This window comes from Lissotriton helveticus, chromosome 2_1 (genome assembly GCF_964261635.1).
Source record: "Lissotriton helveticus chromosome 2_1, aLisHel1.1, whole genome shotgun sequence".
NCBI lineage: Eukaryota > Metazoa > Chordata > Amphibia > Caudata > Salamandridae > Lissotriton > Lissotriton helveticus.
The window spans coordinates 724,987,150-725,005,326 of NC_136059.1; the positions used below are offsets into that span (position 1 = coordinate 724,987,150).

Below are 18,177 nucleotides of genomic sequence, written 5' to 3' on the forward strand. Positions count from 1 at the left end.
GATCAACGGCCTTATTGGTAGAACTTAGAAGCTGTTGTTGGATCTAACTACCCTCTCTTGGGAATATGGAGACAGTTTATTTAACAAGTAGCGTGGGGCCCTACTGTGAAAGGCTCTGAAGGCAATTTAATGTGCTGTACTGCGAGTCAGTGCTTGACTCAAGTGAGAGGAAATGTGAAGGCGGTGGGGTTCTCTCCATATTAGTCTCTGCTGCTTTCTGGACTAAATGGAGTCTGTGTAGTGATAATTGTGGAAATTCATGAGAGCTAGAAATGTGTCTTATGATGCAAGAGGAGCAATGGTCCAAGCAAAACATTTTTCATCTATGTTATACTGAGTAAATCATAAATATGCAAACAGAATTGCTAGATGCAATCAAGAAAGTCCAATTGCCCATATTGTTGATGGCATTTCGACTGATAGTGGTATGAGATATCATCATCAGGACAAAAGTGTATTGACCATAAGCAGGCGCCTGTAAAAATGACAAGAAAGGGTATTTGTTTGTTCAGATCTAAATTTACTTAAATGATGTCCAATATATAGTTCAGTATACAGTCACGTCTTAGAAGACAATTGCTCATTAATGAAAATTATCAAAATGGTCCAGAGGTCTGAAAAAATGAGGTTGGCAATTAATACATCCATTCAGAGACAGTCTTCACCTGTAACAAAAGGAATATGGGGGTACATTGAAGCAAAAACCCAGTGCATGCTGTACACAGTCCGAAACTCGCCTACAGAACAACTTCTGAAAGATTCAAATCAATCCTAAAAAGACTATAGTAACTTCATATAGCCCCTAGTTTTATTTGTTCTCCTTGCTAATATAAATCTATCTCCTTTGTTGTTTGCAGATAATTTCTAAGGTATTTTTAAATTCTATTCCTAACTATAACGTCTCTGTAACCTTTTTTAATTTTCATTTAAGTGAATTTATATATATATATATATATATATATATATATATATATATATATATAGGTGAGTGTATATATATATATATATATGGGTGAGTGTGTATATATATATATATTCCCTTAAAAAAAAAAAAAAGGTTACAGGGACATTATAATTGGGATATAGAATTACAAAAAAACGTAGAAATTCACTTTAAAAAACAAAGGTTACAGCAACGTTATTTAGGCTCAGATTTCACTTGTACAAATCCAATGAAATCCAGCAGTTATAGTTACCTGAGCTAACTGTAGCTTAAGCTCCTGCTATGCACTGCTTATGACCTCACATATTTACATCACTCATTGCATGGTCTTTAATATCACTGATGATATCTCAAATGATGGAAGTGTCGGTCCCCGGGGCTGCGGGTTGTGTTACGTAGGCACCCCCTACCCCCATTACTAAAATCCACTTCCCCCGGGATTTGGCCCACCTGGGGCTTTCCTAGAAAAGACGCACAAAATTTCTTGAAGATTCATAAGGCGGCACCAAAGTTATTGGCAAAACAAAAACGTTCTTCCTATGGAAATTAGGTTCTAACTATAACTACCTACTGGGGACCGGCAGTAGGCAATAGTACAAAATTCTGTATAGTTCCCAACTGAGAGGAATACTTGGGCTTCCTCCGTTGAGCGGTCATTTTAAATGTAATAACTGTGCAGCCTGCCAAATGACCGGTGATTCTAAATTCATCATGATTAATGACCAAAAACATGTTCTGAACAATTTTTCGAATTGCAATACCAAAAATGTGATCTATTGTTTAAAATGTCCTTGTGAGATGTTTTACATAGGACAAACCATTCAACCAGTAAAGAGACATATTTTGCTACATCAATCCAGACTGAAACGTACCACACAGGGAGCGCCTCTGGTACAACATTACCAACATCTGAAGCATAATGAAAATGGTATCCAGTGGTCTGTTTTGATGGCACTACAGAATACCGATAAAGTCAACGTGCAGTTCACTTCGAGCAAACTAAATGCTAGGATGATTGAAAAATATCATACAGCTGCACGAGGCCTTTAATGATCATGATAAAATGAGGGCTTTGATGTGACTGGTGTTGTAAGAAGATGATTTTTACTGTACCCTGATGATTTGGTTTTTAAATCTACTAGTTGTTGTTTTTTACAGCTAACATTTTTTTTCTATCTTGGATACATGATTCGGTTGCGTATTTTAGCTTACTGGTTTTTATTGATGGAATGAACATACAATTGGCCTGGACACTTCACCTTGTACTTAGAATTAGTTTTTTACACTGAGTACAGAATACATACAATGTAGTGTGTTTAGTATAGAACCATAATGAATACCAAAACCATTTGTTTTATGTTTGTGTATATGTGAGAAAACATTTCTTGTATATTATGTTTTGTTTGACCAGTGTGAATATGTTTTTAAACTTTATTCACTCTACTCGATTCACTTAGATTGCTTGCCTTGGGTGACATGGCAGGTGATGGTTTCACTTTTCCTCGGTTTTTTTTTCAAACATTTTATTTATATTCCTTGTGTTATTAGTGCAGGGCAGAGTAGTTTTAGTCCGTCTTTTTTTACAGCTACTGCAGTCTTTCCTTGCCACTTCGTACGTATACTCCAAATGGAAGCAGTTTCTGTTTTTAGTTCTTTGAGGACGCAGTACTTTAAATGGCACGTCGGTGGATGTTCATTTGCATCATGTGACCGGATTCCCGCCACCTTGGACACCGTCAGTAAGTTTTAGTCACTTACCCATTACTTTGCTACCTGTTCGCCGCTCCACTGCAGCAGCTCAGGGAGAGCAGCTGTAAATAGATTTGCCCCAATTGTTTGGCTAAGTGGATATAATCTTAAGTGTCCCTTTCCTTGTAATTTTTAACACTTGGTAGGAGCAACGCAGGACCTCCGTTTACTCATTGTCCCCGCTCCGTTCTCCTGTTGTTACTCTTTAGTTTTCTTCTACGGCATAGATGTTTCCATTTGCAGGCCCCGTCATTTGCAGACCAGCATTGTTATGCTCCGTAGCACAGGTTGGTCCCTGTATTGATTAGTGTTTTTTTGGGCCCCCTGTGATCTATCTTATACATAGAATCATTTATTGTTTATTCCTTATTTCAGGCTTAGTGCCATTAGTGAGACACTATAGAGGGATATTCTCCCATAGTATTTACATGAAGGTTTGAATTTTCCAGAGAAAAGCGGTATAGTTCTTTACTTGTTTTGATTTTCTATCTAGGTTGGTGGACACTGCGTTTTCTCGGTTAGACACTGGTGGCTATAATTTCCAAAACATACACTGGCTGTAATTAATTGTCTATTCATACGATACACAGTTCGGTGTTCATTCTTTTACATAGGTATTATGTCACTTTCCTTTTTCACATATCATGGTGGTTGGTGTTGCTTGGTATGTACCAGTGGCGGCCAGATGAGTGAGGTCAGACTAGTCCTGTATACTATTTTTGTATTTACATTGAAGTTATGTACTAAAGACGATATTGATATATACATGTTATTTTGTAGGCATTGTTATCCTTTTGCCCTCGTCCTGATGAGACCCGAAATTAATTCGCTGAAATACGTTGACCCTCCAGCACTGAGGAGTCCCACAGACCACGATTGATATATAAGAAAATTACTTACACACTTCTTGTATACGTGGAGGGTTGATCTATTCCCTCTAGTGTGTACTGGACTACCTCCTTTTTTCCGGATTGCTTTCTGAATGAATTTTCTTTGTTTAACAACCGTATTAAGTAAGAATGAGTAGGAAGGATTTGTAAATGTGCATGTGTACATATACAAGTGTATATGTTTTCTGTGTTTTTTTGACATAATTTAAAAGATAAAGTATTTTTTGATATTACACTTGGAGTTTGTATTTGACTCACAAAAAAAGGAAAAAGGTTCTGAGATTTAATACTCATTAGTAGGAACTAATTTGTTTTTCCTTATAGAAATATGTTTTTTCATTTGTGCCTCTGGATTATTTTGTTTCTATGTTACCACCTCCTTGGAGCATGTGGTAAATAGGTTCTCATTTGCAATTGGAATGAAGTCGCAAATCATTAATTCACCTTTAAAGCAATCAGTATTTGGAGGGGACGCCTTTAACATGCCCCTTTCAAATACTGATTCGGCATCTATTTCCAAACGCAGTTAGCGATTGGGTCATATATTACCCAATCATTAATTGGCTTTGGTGAATTTAAAAATTCCAGTTTGTGGTCAGAATGGTTCGGATTTTGAATAGCAAAAAAATGTATGGTCACCTCCAAAAATCACAATTTCACTAAACTGTAATTCGAGGCTGTGACAATCATGTGCACCCTGCAGTTCCATGGGCTCCGAGGACTGATGTATGTATTCCCTCCAGGGATACATACATCAGAGCCCTGCTCACAGGTTCAAGATTTGTTAATTCTCATGAAGTCGAAAACACAGAAACCGCTCAGTTTGGTAACAAGAAGTACCCATCATCTGTCAACAGCATCTAGAGACCCCTTTGGAATGAATGGGGGCTCGTCAAATGGATCTGTTTTGCTATGTTTTTTGACATTGTATCATATGTTTTAAGTGTAAACCTGCAGTAACCAATGGCTGGGTAGTAACTATCATTTTATATTTATATAGGAATTATTGTGACAGGCTTGCAGTGCTGCTAATAACCATTTATTATGAAAGTTGGCCACAATGGTTTCACAGTGTACTGATAGGTGTGTGTGCACTACCATGATTAGTTGATATTGGAATACATATTTGGGCCCTGCCCTGCCTCACATTTGCCAGGTTCACTGAAGCCTGATTGCCTGGCACTGTCCATGTGTCAATTTACATGCCCTGGCACTGGCCCCAGTAACCTCACACAAAGATAATCTCTCACTGGGCGTCTGGGTAAACCGACTAGTAAACAATCTGAGCTGCACAGACTGGCATCTAAGCACCAGAGCAACTCATCACCAGTTCAAACAGTGGCCAGTGGGCCCATTTCCATCCTTAATGAGGGCCATAATACACAGGGTATGTCCCTATATCCCCCACTTATTCTCCTCATTTTTTCTCGTCTTTAACACTCCTGCATGTCTTGCCCGTAATGCACCTCCACCCATTGTGAGAACCAATCTTCAAAATCATCTACTTCTGATCAATACTCCGCATCAATTTCTGCTACTGCCCGTTCCTTGTGCCTAAATTACTCCCCCCTTTCTAATGATGATAATGCATACATATGGTCTCCACCTCCCTATGGATCTGAAGAAGTTACATTGGTAGGGACTTGTCACACACTCAAATTTATAAGTGCACTCCTCAAATATACTCAGGAACGTGAAATACTTGTGTTTCAGTGGTAGTGAGCAAGACAGTGCAGGTGCAACACATAGATCTCAACTGTGCCCATTCGCTGGATCTACATTTGTCACCTATACGCTTCCCTTACATCTCCAATCATATTAATGAATTGTTTGATTGAATTTATATTGCTTGCTTTTTGTCCTAAATTAAAGAGATATCCACTGTCTGAAAACATAATACTATGTTCTTCTTAAATCAATTTAAATAATAATACCTCATCTTGTGCAATTAGCGGATGTCTGTTGTCTGTATTAACTGGTATTTTTAAGACCCTTGACTGGTTGTGGCAACGTTGCTATAGGTAGTTAAATAAAGCTATTTCAATATCATTAACTCTGTGTCGCTATTTTCAACTATATTGCAAACAGCTTAATAATATATTTAACATGCAAAAGATACCACTTTGGTATCCTTCTGCCTCTACACACTGGCTGGGTTTGAGGTTCTGGCACGGTCTTTTGTGTGTGGTTACTGTTTTCCATCCCTATGTGTGTGAAGTAGCTTCAACAATTTGTGTGGCATATAATCTTTATCTTTTTTTCAGCCTTATATTCTCATTATAATTGACTGCTTGCTTTTAACAACCATCCTGTATGATCACAAACTTCTTAAATGTCCTTTTTTATATTTTTTATATGTGAATAAAAATATATTTGAATTATGGCGTTCTAGAATAACTATAACTTCAATATCCTATATTCTAAAACATTTTTAGGACTAGAAAGCGAGCCAAAAAGACAAAGCGGTATGGTGTTTTGAATACCAACATTGATAACATGGAATTAACACCTTTAGAGCAAGATGACGACGATGATGATACCACATTGTTTGATGCCAATCACCCACGAAGGTATGTTGAATTACTAATTAAGACTAGATTACTATTTAGGGGTTGATTTTTCTTCTGCCCGCAAAAGTGAACACCCCAAATATAGATTTGTTTTTAACATTCTGTAAGGGGTATCCATGTACCACTACCAGATATTCTTCTGAAAAAAGGTGGAACATGCAGTTCTCACTGCAGTCTCAAAGGACATTTAATGTCTCTCTCGCCAAAGTGACAGAATTGGTGCACTACTGGAGTAAGACTAGTGTGCCTATCCCTTAACTGTAGCCAGTTCTGTCTCATTCTTTGCGTCTCACTATTCCAGTGTTTTTTTGTTTTTTTCCCTATACACCTTTGGAGTTGAAATTTTCCTTACATCTAAAACTGCCTATGTATTGCATATTGCTGCCTCAACCTTTACCCTTTCATTATCCCCAGGTGTTTAGTATATGATACACACCCCTTATTGGGATTTTACATGTGTTGCCAAAAACTCTTGTCAGTGACTTAATTATTTATAACCTGCTTCACTTTTAGGCCATGTCCAGCAGAGATTAAAGGAAATAGTGAATTCCTGCAAGAGACCATGGTGTTAGCCTACAATCCCCAAGCCCTATTTTGTAGATACAGTGCAGTGGTTTACTAGGTTCTCCACCTGTAACCCGCCCCCCTTTATATTTTTGGGTTTACTAGATTTGCTCTATTGGGATTCACTTGGGTGGTAAACATGAATTCCTTCAATATTAGGTCACTAGTTTACTCTCTATCAGGCAGAAAATATTTTTCTGAACACAGTTAAACCAGCAACAAGTACCATGACTGCCATAGTTAAGTCAATCTCAGGAGTGTGCAATTCCTATTGCCCGATATTCAGGACATATTATTCAGGGTCAAGGGCAACAAGTTTTCATGTTTGTGTCCTTTGGACAACTAGGCCCAATGCCCTTGAGCACAAAACCTTTGGGAGCCAGTTTACAGTACCGCCTCTATGGGTGAGGAAGTGCCTTGTCTGTAGTTATGATAATTTGTTAAGGCTGTTCAAACATGTATTTGTGGTTTATTAATGCAAAGCCTTTATTATCAGGATGAGGGTTCTAAGGAAATGTAAGGCCGGACTGCACAATAGTTCCAGAAACAAAATGTGTACAAATGTTTTTAAAGTTTAACGATATGAGGCTACATATAATGCTCCATATATGTTCTCTGATGAGATACAAATATTTGTAGAAGCTTGAAAGTAAGATTGATGATTTTTCGCTTTCAAAATAAACTGTTAACAAATAATGCAACTAAGAAAAGTGTTTTGCTAAACTACTGTGAACTTTTTGGTTCCAGTTCTTTGAAAAATCTTATATTAAAATGTGTTGAAGCATGCTAGTATTCATAATGGAAAATCAGTGTAACCAGTTTCCTCAAGATTATGGGAAACATGGAAAAACACAAGCATTGGCAAAGCCAATAAGTCTGACATTTGTGGTCAGCCTTTTGGTTTGGTCAATGTGAGTCTTGTTTTGACATGGTTTTTGTAAAACTTTATTGTTGTAGGAGCTGCGGACCCCCACCATTCTTACCAACATTAAGAAAAAGCATAATTATTTTTGGTCTTGGAAAACACACATTGCTATAGTAGATCCCAGCACTGAACAAAATGACTTTTTGTGTCGATTTGCTCATTGTGAAAGAGCAGAATGCAGTCACTCAAACTGAAGCCAGTTGATAGATAGGTAGAGGGGAGAATTATAATAAAAAACAAAATGTCTTGGCTAATACCAGACCTAATTAGGGACCCCATTTAAAAAATATAATCACAAAAGTGCACCCATGCATATATCCTTGCACTACTGAAGATTCATGACTTTCATGAACTCACAAGAATTTGCAGAAGTAGGCCAGGAAATCGTACTCCTAGGACATTTTTGTGGCCTGCATTTTAGCACAAGAAAATATGCATGTGTGGATTTGGTCCTGCAGAAATCTGTAGAGCATTTACAAGTTCACTTTCCCTCCATCCACTATTTTCCCAACCTTAGAAGAATTACTTCTGCCCTTGTCATTAATACATTTCCAACCTTCTTCAGAATGGGAAAATATTAAAAGAACAGCTGGGAAAAACCCCTAGAACATACAAGTTAGTAGGTTTCCGACCCTGAAACTGTTTTGTATAGGTACCTTTTGCCCTAGTATGTAGATCACCAGAAAGGTGACAACGTAAGAGAATTGTTAGTAGTCAACCCCTGCTATAGTATGAGCCCTGGCATAATCAGAGACACTTTTATCAGAGCTCTCATGTAATGACATTCCTGCCATAATTTGTGGCCGCCCACATGGCAGCAAAGGGAAAAGTGGATTTCTTTACATGGCAAGTAGATTTTTAAAGCAGCCTGTACCATGGACTATCATTAAATTCCCCATCCCTGCAATCTAACGTTAGTTAGTTCCTTGTGAAGATTGAACAAGTTCTGGGCATTCACTGGGAAATCAGGTACCATGTTTTAGCATATCGAAGTACATTTTAATAGAACCTCATATAGCTTGATCTGGGTTCCAGCACCACCAACACTTTAATTCCAAACATGTGGGTTTATGGCTGAGTTACAGTTGTTGCCTTTAGAGCCAGTATACCTAGGGGCTAATAACAATTCATAAAAAGAGTAATTACTAGTGTCAATAATTATATTGAAACTGAATGTGTTCGATAATGTTTTGTAAGCAAATTCACCAATATTATTCTAATTATTTCCAGCTTAGAAGGGGGCTGCTCATAAGTGAATTCCCTTTTCGGGATCTTAGATTTCATCCATTGAAACGTTTTGTGCTACCCACGACCTTCAATGGCCAAAGACTATCGCAAGCCTTAGCACACAATAGGACAAGTGAACAAAACAAAAAATGCATTCATGTGTGCCTTTATTTAAATCTTAGAGAATCATCCGTTCACTGTTGTAATAAGAAACGTAGTAATTCCCAAAGGAAGCTTTAGGAGGATTTGAAAACTGTCAAGAGTCAAGCAAACCTGTAAGAATCTTTCAGCTGCAGGTGGTATAGCACAGTCCTTAACCCCTTCGCTGCTAAGCCTTTCCCCCCCCCTGTGCTAAGCCTTTCCCATGAATGGGGAGTGGGATTTGTCTATGTCCTGTCCTGGTTAGAACAGAGTCCATGTTTCTCCATTTAAATATGGGTATGCAAATGTACAAATCAACTGTAAGCTCTGCCCTTTTGACCTCGCCCCATACACGTTAGTAGTATGCAAAGGTCTTCCTACCTTTTGCCAGGATGATGGACAGCTTCACTAAAGGCCCCCCAGTGCATTTCCTGCCAATTTTGGTGACATTCTTGATGCAGAGGAATAGGAGGACATCTCCATCAAGCAAAGAAGCACTTAATATAGTTAACCCACAAAATCAGTATGCATATAAAGTTTGGTATTTTCTCATGATCAGAATTTATAATGTGCTGTTCTTCTGTAAAATAGCAACAAATGTCCTAATAAAACCAGGTAGATGAGCAGTCTGTAGTAGCTCTGTCACTCACATTATACTTGTGCTACACATGATTTGTAGTAAGCGGCTGCAAATGCTAACTGCATGTCCTGTTTCTTTAGCAATGAAACTATACTGGCTAACTTGTCAAGATTTTTATCCGAAAGCATCTTAGTTTTCGGCCAATAAAGCAACTTGGTTGAGTTTTTCAGGTGATGGAGTAACACAGAACTTCAACATTCAATCTGTTCATTCACAGTTACTATATAACTGAATCCTGCCCTTAAAAAGCATCAAACTAGTTTTTTTTGTAAACTAATGAATCCGGATTCGGTCTATGAAACTCTTAAATTACATTACACTATGATGTAAAGCTTCTGTTGACCAGAAAAGAGGTGAATCTGCTGCGGATATCAATGTCACTGTGGCAATCCACGACCGTTATACTGCTTTATCAGTATTGAGGAAAGTACTTTCATAAACACACGAAGTGCATTGGGGTGTCTCATAATGGCTAAATAGTTTAAAGATATTGCATACAGAAATGAAAAGTATTAATGCCTTCTTCTTTACAAATCCTATATATAACACATACAACCGATATTTAATACACTCTGGCTTTTTAAATTCCTACCTTTCATCAGTGACTTTGTTAGCAGTTTTCCTTTTATTGTTGGGAGGATATAGTAATTTTAAAAGGGAACACTGAATACATCTTTACAACATTCTATAAAGCTGGCCTATTTCATTTAAACAATGCGACTTCATTTTAGCATGCAAGTATCTTTGTATTATTTTAGTGTATCTATTGTGCAAAGTAATTAACTGCATTGACATTGTAAACTGTCTGACCAGCAACCAAAATAAATTAAATCTTTATATTCCATTAATACTGCAATGAATTTCAAATCTTGAAGACAAGGAAAAATGCCTTACTCTGTTTCACATGTCCACCAAACCAAAATAAAAGGTTTCCTCTTCTCATTGTTTGTACTCTATGTAAAAGAGCATTTGCATGCTAGCTGTTTCCAATTTTCAACTTGTGTGTAACAGCCACCTACTGGTTGGACCACAAATGTCTTATGCGGGCATTATTCCTGCTCACGACTATACTGCCTTCTACCATCGGTAGGAGCTCTCCTAAATTGCGAGGAAACAAAATGTGGTCCCAAGCACCCTTTCGTCACTGAGCCTTGGAAGTACCCATCCCAGGAACTATCCTGCTCTTCTTTCAAGGTCACCACTATAATCCCTTCTTAGGTTCTGAGAGTTACACTGTAACAACAGTTTCAAGACCATTTTCCTAGTACCTTCTAAAATATTTCAGCAGCAACCAGTTGTAAAGTTGCAATAAAGAGACCCAAACTCCATGGAAAATGGAGCACTTAAGTTAGACTCACTGTGTCTGACCTTGGGTATGGTCAGGAACATGGCGGCAGCGAGGTAAACTATTGCGGGCCGCTGGAGAGTTACGGAGGTTGTATACTTAGGTGTGCGGCCCCCGTAGCCGTGCCTAGTATGCGCTGCAGATACTAGTGATCTCTCACTGAAACAGGGATTTGATGCAGCATAGTCCAGGGATCAGTGGAGGTTTGTGGAGCCTCTCCTAGGTAGGGAGAGCGGCTTTAACTTGGAAGCAAGCAGCAGCGCTGTTATGTTCCGGGGAAGCGCGTGCTCTTTTGCACAGAGGCAGCACAAGCTCTCCTGAGACCACAGTAGAAAGTAGAGGCTGTGTGAAGGGGTCATTGGACCCTAGCTCAACCGAAGGTTATTGGTATGTAAATAAAGACCGGATGGGCTGTAAAGAAGGCCGAGGAGTTTTACAGACACCGCAGAGTGCTCATGTGTAGAAGAGTATACAGTTGCTAGAAAAAACAGGTGCCTTTCCAGATAAAATCTCCAGGTACACCCTGCGAATCCGGACAGTTGGGAAATCTGTTGGGGTTGGCTCCGTTTTGCAGTAACCTTTACCCCCAGAGGCCCTCAGTGAAACCAGTGCATATAAAGTCAGGGGGCGGTGGGGGAGTTTAAGCCAAAATTGTCGAGAGTAGGGAAGCCAGTAAGGCAGCAAGGAAAGCGTCCTTGTGGAAGGGGGAAAGGCATTTCACCCCCTCAGTTTACGGTTACACCCTCCCTTAAAACATTTTATAAGGTCTTGACCCATACAACAACTTTAGCGTTAGAGGGTGTGAAGCCAGCAACTATGTCCCTAAAAGAATTGGAGCTGCAATTGGCTCAGCCGCCTCAGTAGAAGCTAACTCAGCTCAGGAGGCTATGGGAGGTGCTGAGGCTACCGGTGTCGGAGGAGTAATGGCTGGGGAGACTTTCCAGATACCAACACAGAACAGGTTCAGTAGAGGTCAGAGAGGAGGTGGATGGTGAGGGAAGGATAGGACAGGAAGACCTCCTTGTAGTAGAGACGGGGAGATTGAATTTACATCTTGAAACCCCGCTGGTTTCCATTCTCCTGGACTTGGAAGCGGAGATTAGAAGTAGGTTTAAAACTTTGGAAGCTAACCAGGCAGACATGCATGCTTCCTGTACAGCATTGGCACAGAAATTAGATGATCTCTCGGGCCGGACAAGTGCATTGCAGAAAGAAGATGGACTGATGAGGAAAGACATTACAAAAACTCTGATGGGCTGGGAGCCTTGTTCAAGGAAAATATAGGTCTCAGGGAAGACCTGGATAGAATCAAGAATCGCTCCAGGTTGCACAATTTGAGAGTCCCTAAATGTCCTGGAGGCTGAAGAAGGGACCAACATTAACACCTTGGCTGCGTCTGGAATTCCGTGCCTGTGCTGGACATTCTGATCGCGGATGTGGTCATGACGGCTCATCAGCACAAGCCCACCGTGACTCATGACGGCCGGGAGCCGTCATGAGCACCGAAGGGGTTAAGGCTTTCATAATTAAATTGTTAAAAGATACTATTCTGAAAGATAGGCCAGATGTAAACTTGGACCAAGAAATACAGCAAGTCCATCGGGACCCTTTCGGATGCAACCTGCAGAGGCAGAAGCCGAGAAAGATTCTTGGAAACGTTTTCTCATATTCAATCAAAGAAACAATCTTGACAGCCGCACTGAGGAATGGACCATATACAGTCCAACACTTTTACCTACTCCGTCAGATCAGACGTGTCTCGTGCAACTGATCAGAAGCAATGGGAGTAAGGCAAAAGGATGGAGGAGCTGAACAAAGTTAGAGCTAGAGCCCAATTGAAATTTCCAGCGATGATCCGTGTTATGTGGGATAACCAGATGCGTAATTTCCAGACAGTTAAAGAACCAGATAGTTTAATCAACACCATAAAGAATAGCGGAATCCCAGAATCAAGAATTTAAAATAAAGATATAGGCTAAGAAATCACAGGGTTATGTTGGATGATTGATTGGGGGGGTGAAGAGGGGAAGGGGGAGCACAGTTATCGTTATCGTTTAAGTAGGTCCCGCCTACTCTCAGGTGGTCTTATAGGCATTTATATGCTGGAAAGTCAAGGGAGGGTTCCCATGGGTGGTGGAGGGTGGGCAGAGGTTGGAGGTGTAGGGCACTGGGTGGTGAGTAGTGGCAACAAATAAAAAAAATATAAGTCCTCACTTTTGTTATCAGTTCTCTGTAGGTCTTGGCCAAGTACTGGTTAAAGGGATTAGAGTCATTGGGAGAGGTGACCGTATCCTACAAGTTCTGACTTGGAAAGTAAACGCTTCAAGATCAAAAAGTAGGCAGAAGTACTTAGATGACTCTAAAGCTCAGGTAGTTATATTGCAGGACACCCATTTAACTGCTAGTGAAAGCAGATGATTTTATACAAAATTAAGATGGGTTGAAAATTATGCTGCCTCCGATCAAGTAGAATACTGTAAAGGGGTGGCAGTACTAATAAGGAATGGATCGTGAGTTGAGCTGATTTCGTCTAAAACAGACTGCTCTGGGAGGTGGGTCCTTGCAACTCTTAGGTGTTTTGGCACAGAGTTTGTTTGTGTGGCCTTTATGGCCCTTATGTGGATGACCCCCAGCATATCATAGATTTACAACTGACACTTGCGGGGATAACCACTCCCATAATTATTGGGGGTGATTTCAATACCCTGATAGACCCAATTTTAGACAGATCTACTAGTAGGAATGGAGGCCAGCCAGGCCCAAGCACCAAGGACAAGGCAGGCTATGAAACATATCCTTCATTAAATGGGTTTGATCGACATATGGAGGTATTTAAGGGTGCAAAAAGCGGAGATACACCTTCCACAGTAAAAACACAAGCATTTTTCCAGGCTAGATTACCTTTTAGTGGACAGAGTTTGGGCTGGTGATTGTTAGAACTGGCATCCTTGGCATGGTTACCCCTGACTTTTTGCCTCTACCTCCTGTTTTTTTTTGACACTGTGCTTGATTTAGTTTTTGCTGGTTTAGATGCTTTGGGCACTTTGTCACTGCTGATCAGTGCCAACATGCAAGTGCTCCCAGTAGAAATTGTTACTGTGATTGGCTATCAATGATTGGCATATTTATCTTACCAGTAGGTCCCTAGTAAAGTGCACTAAGTGTGCCAGGACTGGTAATTCAAATGCTACTAGTGGGCTTGCAGCACAGACTGTGCCACCCACATAAGTAGCCCTTAAAGGAATGTCTCAGACCTGCCGCTGCAGTGCCTGTGCGCGGTTTGTTAACGGCAATGTCAATCTGGCCAGTGTACCTACTTGCCAGACCGTAACCTTCCCTTTTCTTACACCTAGGACACCCCTATGGTAGGCCGAAGTACCCCCCTGGGGAGAGTGCAGTGTAGGTAAAAGGTAGGACATGTACTAGTGTGGGTAACATGTCCTGTTAGTGATATAATGTCAATTTCGTTTTTCACTATTGAAAGGCTAATGTGCCCATAGGACAGAATAGGGAATGCAGTGTAACATGTTTACATGCCTATCTTCATATAGGAGTGAGATCGAAAATTGAAGTCTGGTATCCCTGAACTCAGAATTTTATAATCCATATCTTTTAGTAAAGATGTTTTTTAAATTCTCTGTTTGAAAACAGCACTTTTAGAAAGTGGCTGTTTTCTTGTTCAACCTTCCTGTGTGCCTGTGCTTGTTTGTGGATTGACTGTCTGGTTTGAAGGTGGCAGGGGCTGGGGTGGCTCCAGGAGTCTGGGAGTCAGCACTAGGCTGTCTAGACCTATCTGCATTTGGAGTGGTGGGAGGAGTAGCACCTGAGCCTGAATAGGGCTGTGTCTGCCTCCTGCGGCATGTCTGATGACCCTGGCCCACACTAACAAAGGAAGAAGTTGTGCACTGACAGCGTGCACCCAGAACTGGTTTGGACTGGGTCCAGGACCCCTCACACCTAGAGAACAAAGACTTTTGGGGTATAATTATGAGAGCTGAAATCCCTGAAAGTTAGACCACTCTGTGATCAAAAGGGACCTTATGCCAAAGAGGACAGCTGAAGAGACTGAGGAGAAGTACTGCCCTTGCTGTGTGTCTGGGGCTGGCCTGTAGTTGCTGATGAGGAGATGATCAAGGAACTTTGCGGTGTGTTGTGTACCCTGCTTGAAGAAGGATTTTGCTGTGTTCTGTGTCCATCTGAAGAAAAGTCTCCAAGGACCTGAGAAGTCCCAGGCACAAAAGGACTTCACCCCCAGCTTCCCTGACTTCCTTGCTGGAAGTTCTGTCCTGCCCTGAGGTGCCTGTAACTGTGTGAAAGGCCCTTGCTGCTGGGAGCTGGAAGTTCGAAGCATCGAGGGAGAAGCGTGATGCCGCCTCAGCAGATGCCACCGCATCTCCAAGGCATCACCAGAGAAGCGTGTTGCCGGACCGTTGCATCGCTAAGGAAGCGTGTCACCGCTGCTGCTGATCGCCATTGCATCACCGGAGAAGTGTGTCGCAGGGCCTTTCGCAGTTCAAGAAACCACCGATTTGACTGCACGGCCATCGAGCGTGCACGCATCGCATCCACGTTGACGCATTGCCCCAAAGACGCCATTTTATCGCATTGCACCAGATCGTCGCAACGCATCGAGGCGCCATCTTATCGCAACCGGAGCGCAGGAAGAGTTGATGCATCGCCTTCTCTCCGACCCTTTTGTTTGTTCTGCGTTACGCATCTAAGGTACTTTGAGTCAAGTTTATTTTTGTAACGACCCTTTTTAAAGACCTTCTACTGAGTATCTTGATGTTTGATTTTTGTCGTTTTGATCTTGTTTAGTTTAGATATTTTATTTTTCTAATCTGGTGTCGCGTCCATTTGTTGTGTTTCACTGTGTTACTATGAGTGTTGGTACAAATACTTTACACATTGCCTTTGGGATAAGCCTGTCTTCTCGTGCCAAGCTACCAAGGGGGTGAGCAGGGGATTATCAAAATTGTGTATCCCCCATACCCTGACTAGAAGCAAGGGTCCCTATTTGGACAAAGGCACCTCTGCCAACTAGAGATCCCAATTTCTAACCGACATTAAAAGAGGTGAATGTACTCCTGGGGCATATCTCAGATCAGGCTGCAGTGTGTCTAACATTAACAAGGGTAAGAGCAAGCCACAATGTGAGATGGACTTTGAAAGGTCCATTCTATTAGACTTAGATGTGTCTGAGAATAAAGGAGTCCCTTCTGGATAATATTAACTTTGCTCCAATTGGAGTAATTTGGGATGCCTTCAAGGCTTATATACGAGGAGTGCTACAAAGCCAGGTTGCTCATAAGAACAAGTTGGATAGAGCTGCATTAAGGAATTTGGAGGATAAAGTGGGGAGTGTAGAGGTTAAATTACACCAAACAACAGGGTCTATCCAGGACATAGAGAATATAATGAAGCAGCTGGAAGAAGCTAGATTAAATTATAAAATCAAGTTAGAGGCAAAATACCTAGGGAGATGGGTAGTGGGTCGCGTACAACATTTCGAATATGGGGCCTAGTCTCGCTTTTCTCTGAATTATACACGGAGGAAGAGTGATCAGATGAGGGAACCGTAAAACTGTGGCTAGAAAACGGAGGACTACCAGTACTCTCAACAGAGGGTAGGATGATAATGGACGCCCAAATTACTTAGGGAGAAATAAGAACAGCTCTCTCATCCAAAGAAGAGCAAGGCAGCAGGCCCTGACTCACTCCCGGTTGATGTATACAAATTAATCACCGGTGAAATAGTTTCGAAAATTAAAGTACTGTTTATTTCAGTCTATAAGTGGGAAGAATAGATCCTGAACTCATGGTGGGAAGCCACAATAGCTTTGATCCTAAAACCTGCAAAGGATCCGAGGAGAGCTAACTCATATCGACCCAGCTAAATGTAGATGATAAGATCTATACTGGCTTTCTAGCAGGGAGAATGGCAAAGGTAGACCTGCAATTAATCCACATAGACCAGAAGGGCTTTGTCCTGAAAAAAGACGAATTCAGGAATTACCGTTATCTTTGATTGGAACTATTGATCTGGCAATTGCTCGTAAGATCCTGTTAGTTGGGCATTTCTCTGGGCAGTTTTGGAATAGGTTTAGGCATAGGTTGCATCACGGCATAAAAAAATTATATGAATGCCCTACGGCTAAAAAAAATGTAAAATGGCTCCCTGACAACTTGCTTTAATATTCTTATAGGTATGATGCAGAGTTGCCCCCTGTCCCCCCTCCTTTTTGCTATTTATATTGAATCTTTGGTGCACCTTTTGAGGAAAGCGAACGGATAATCCCAATTCATTCATTATATGCAGATGATCTGATAATATACACACCAGATCCAGCCCAAACGTTACCAAGGGTGGAGCAGTTATCAAAAGAATTTTTGTGAATATCTCCAAGACAGAGGTAATGAGCTGGAATTTGGAAGGTTGGGGAGGAAGTGTGTGTCCTGAGATAAAGTATCTATTGATTATCATAGCTAACAAAATAGACTAGATCCTGTTGCAGAATTTAAAGAGGGTGCCCAAGGAGGTTGATCAGTCATTGTCTAGGTGGAAGAACCTTCCATTAACAATCTATGGGAGGGTACATTTAGTAAAAATGTCCATTCTGCCAAAGCTGATATATCATATCTCAAAGAAACACGTAATGATAGATTCCTTATCTTAAAATTACCCCCCGGCGTCAGACTGGATCCGGAAAGTTTTTTCGTCAGCAGTACCCCTGCGCGTGGGTAGGTGTCGTCGTGCGGCTCCGCGTGGGTCGTTGGGGCCGGGATGACCTTGCTGGAGCTACTTAGACGCGCCAACGCACGCTGGTGTCTGTTTTCTTTTTTCGCGCCAGCAAGCGCAGATCCGAGAAGAGCAAGTACCCTCAATCATTTCTTGACTGAGTTTTGTTTAGGCCTTTTACCATATCTTTTTGAGCCGATCAACTCCTGGTTTCATAAGGATGCCTGGTTTCAAGAACTGCGGGGACTGTCATCGTATGATGTTGGTGACTGATCACAACTCCAAGTTGTGCCCCGACTGCCGGGCCATGGCGCCGAATACTTTGCGGGAGCGGTCCCTAAAGTTGCTTGAAGTCGGCTCTGCGCCCCGCGAGGTCCCGGTCCCGTGGGAGGTCGAGGGACCGGTCGCGGAGTCTCATCATCAGTCTTCGCACTACTGGTCAGG

General features: G+C 41.2%; 1 protein-coding gene across 1 annotated transcript in view; it reads left to right on the forward strand.

Annotated features, from left to right (window-relative positions):
* The window catches only part of FAM174A (family with sequence similarity 174 member A), an 86,384-nt gene that overhangs the window by 44,988 nt on the left and 23,219 nt on the right, over positions 1–18,177 (forward strand). The window contains exon 2 of the mRNA XM_078675439.1: positions 6,018–6,152. Within this exon, the coding sequence (XP_078531565.1) occupies positions 6,018–6,152 (135 nt within the window). The remainder of the gene's footprint in view (positions 1–6,017; positions 6,153–18,177) is intronic.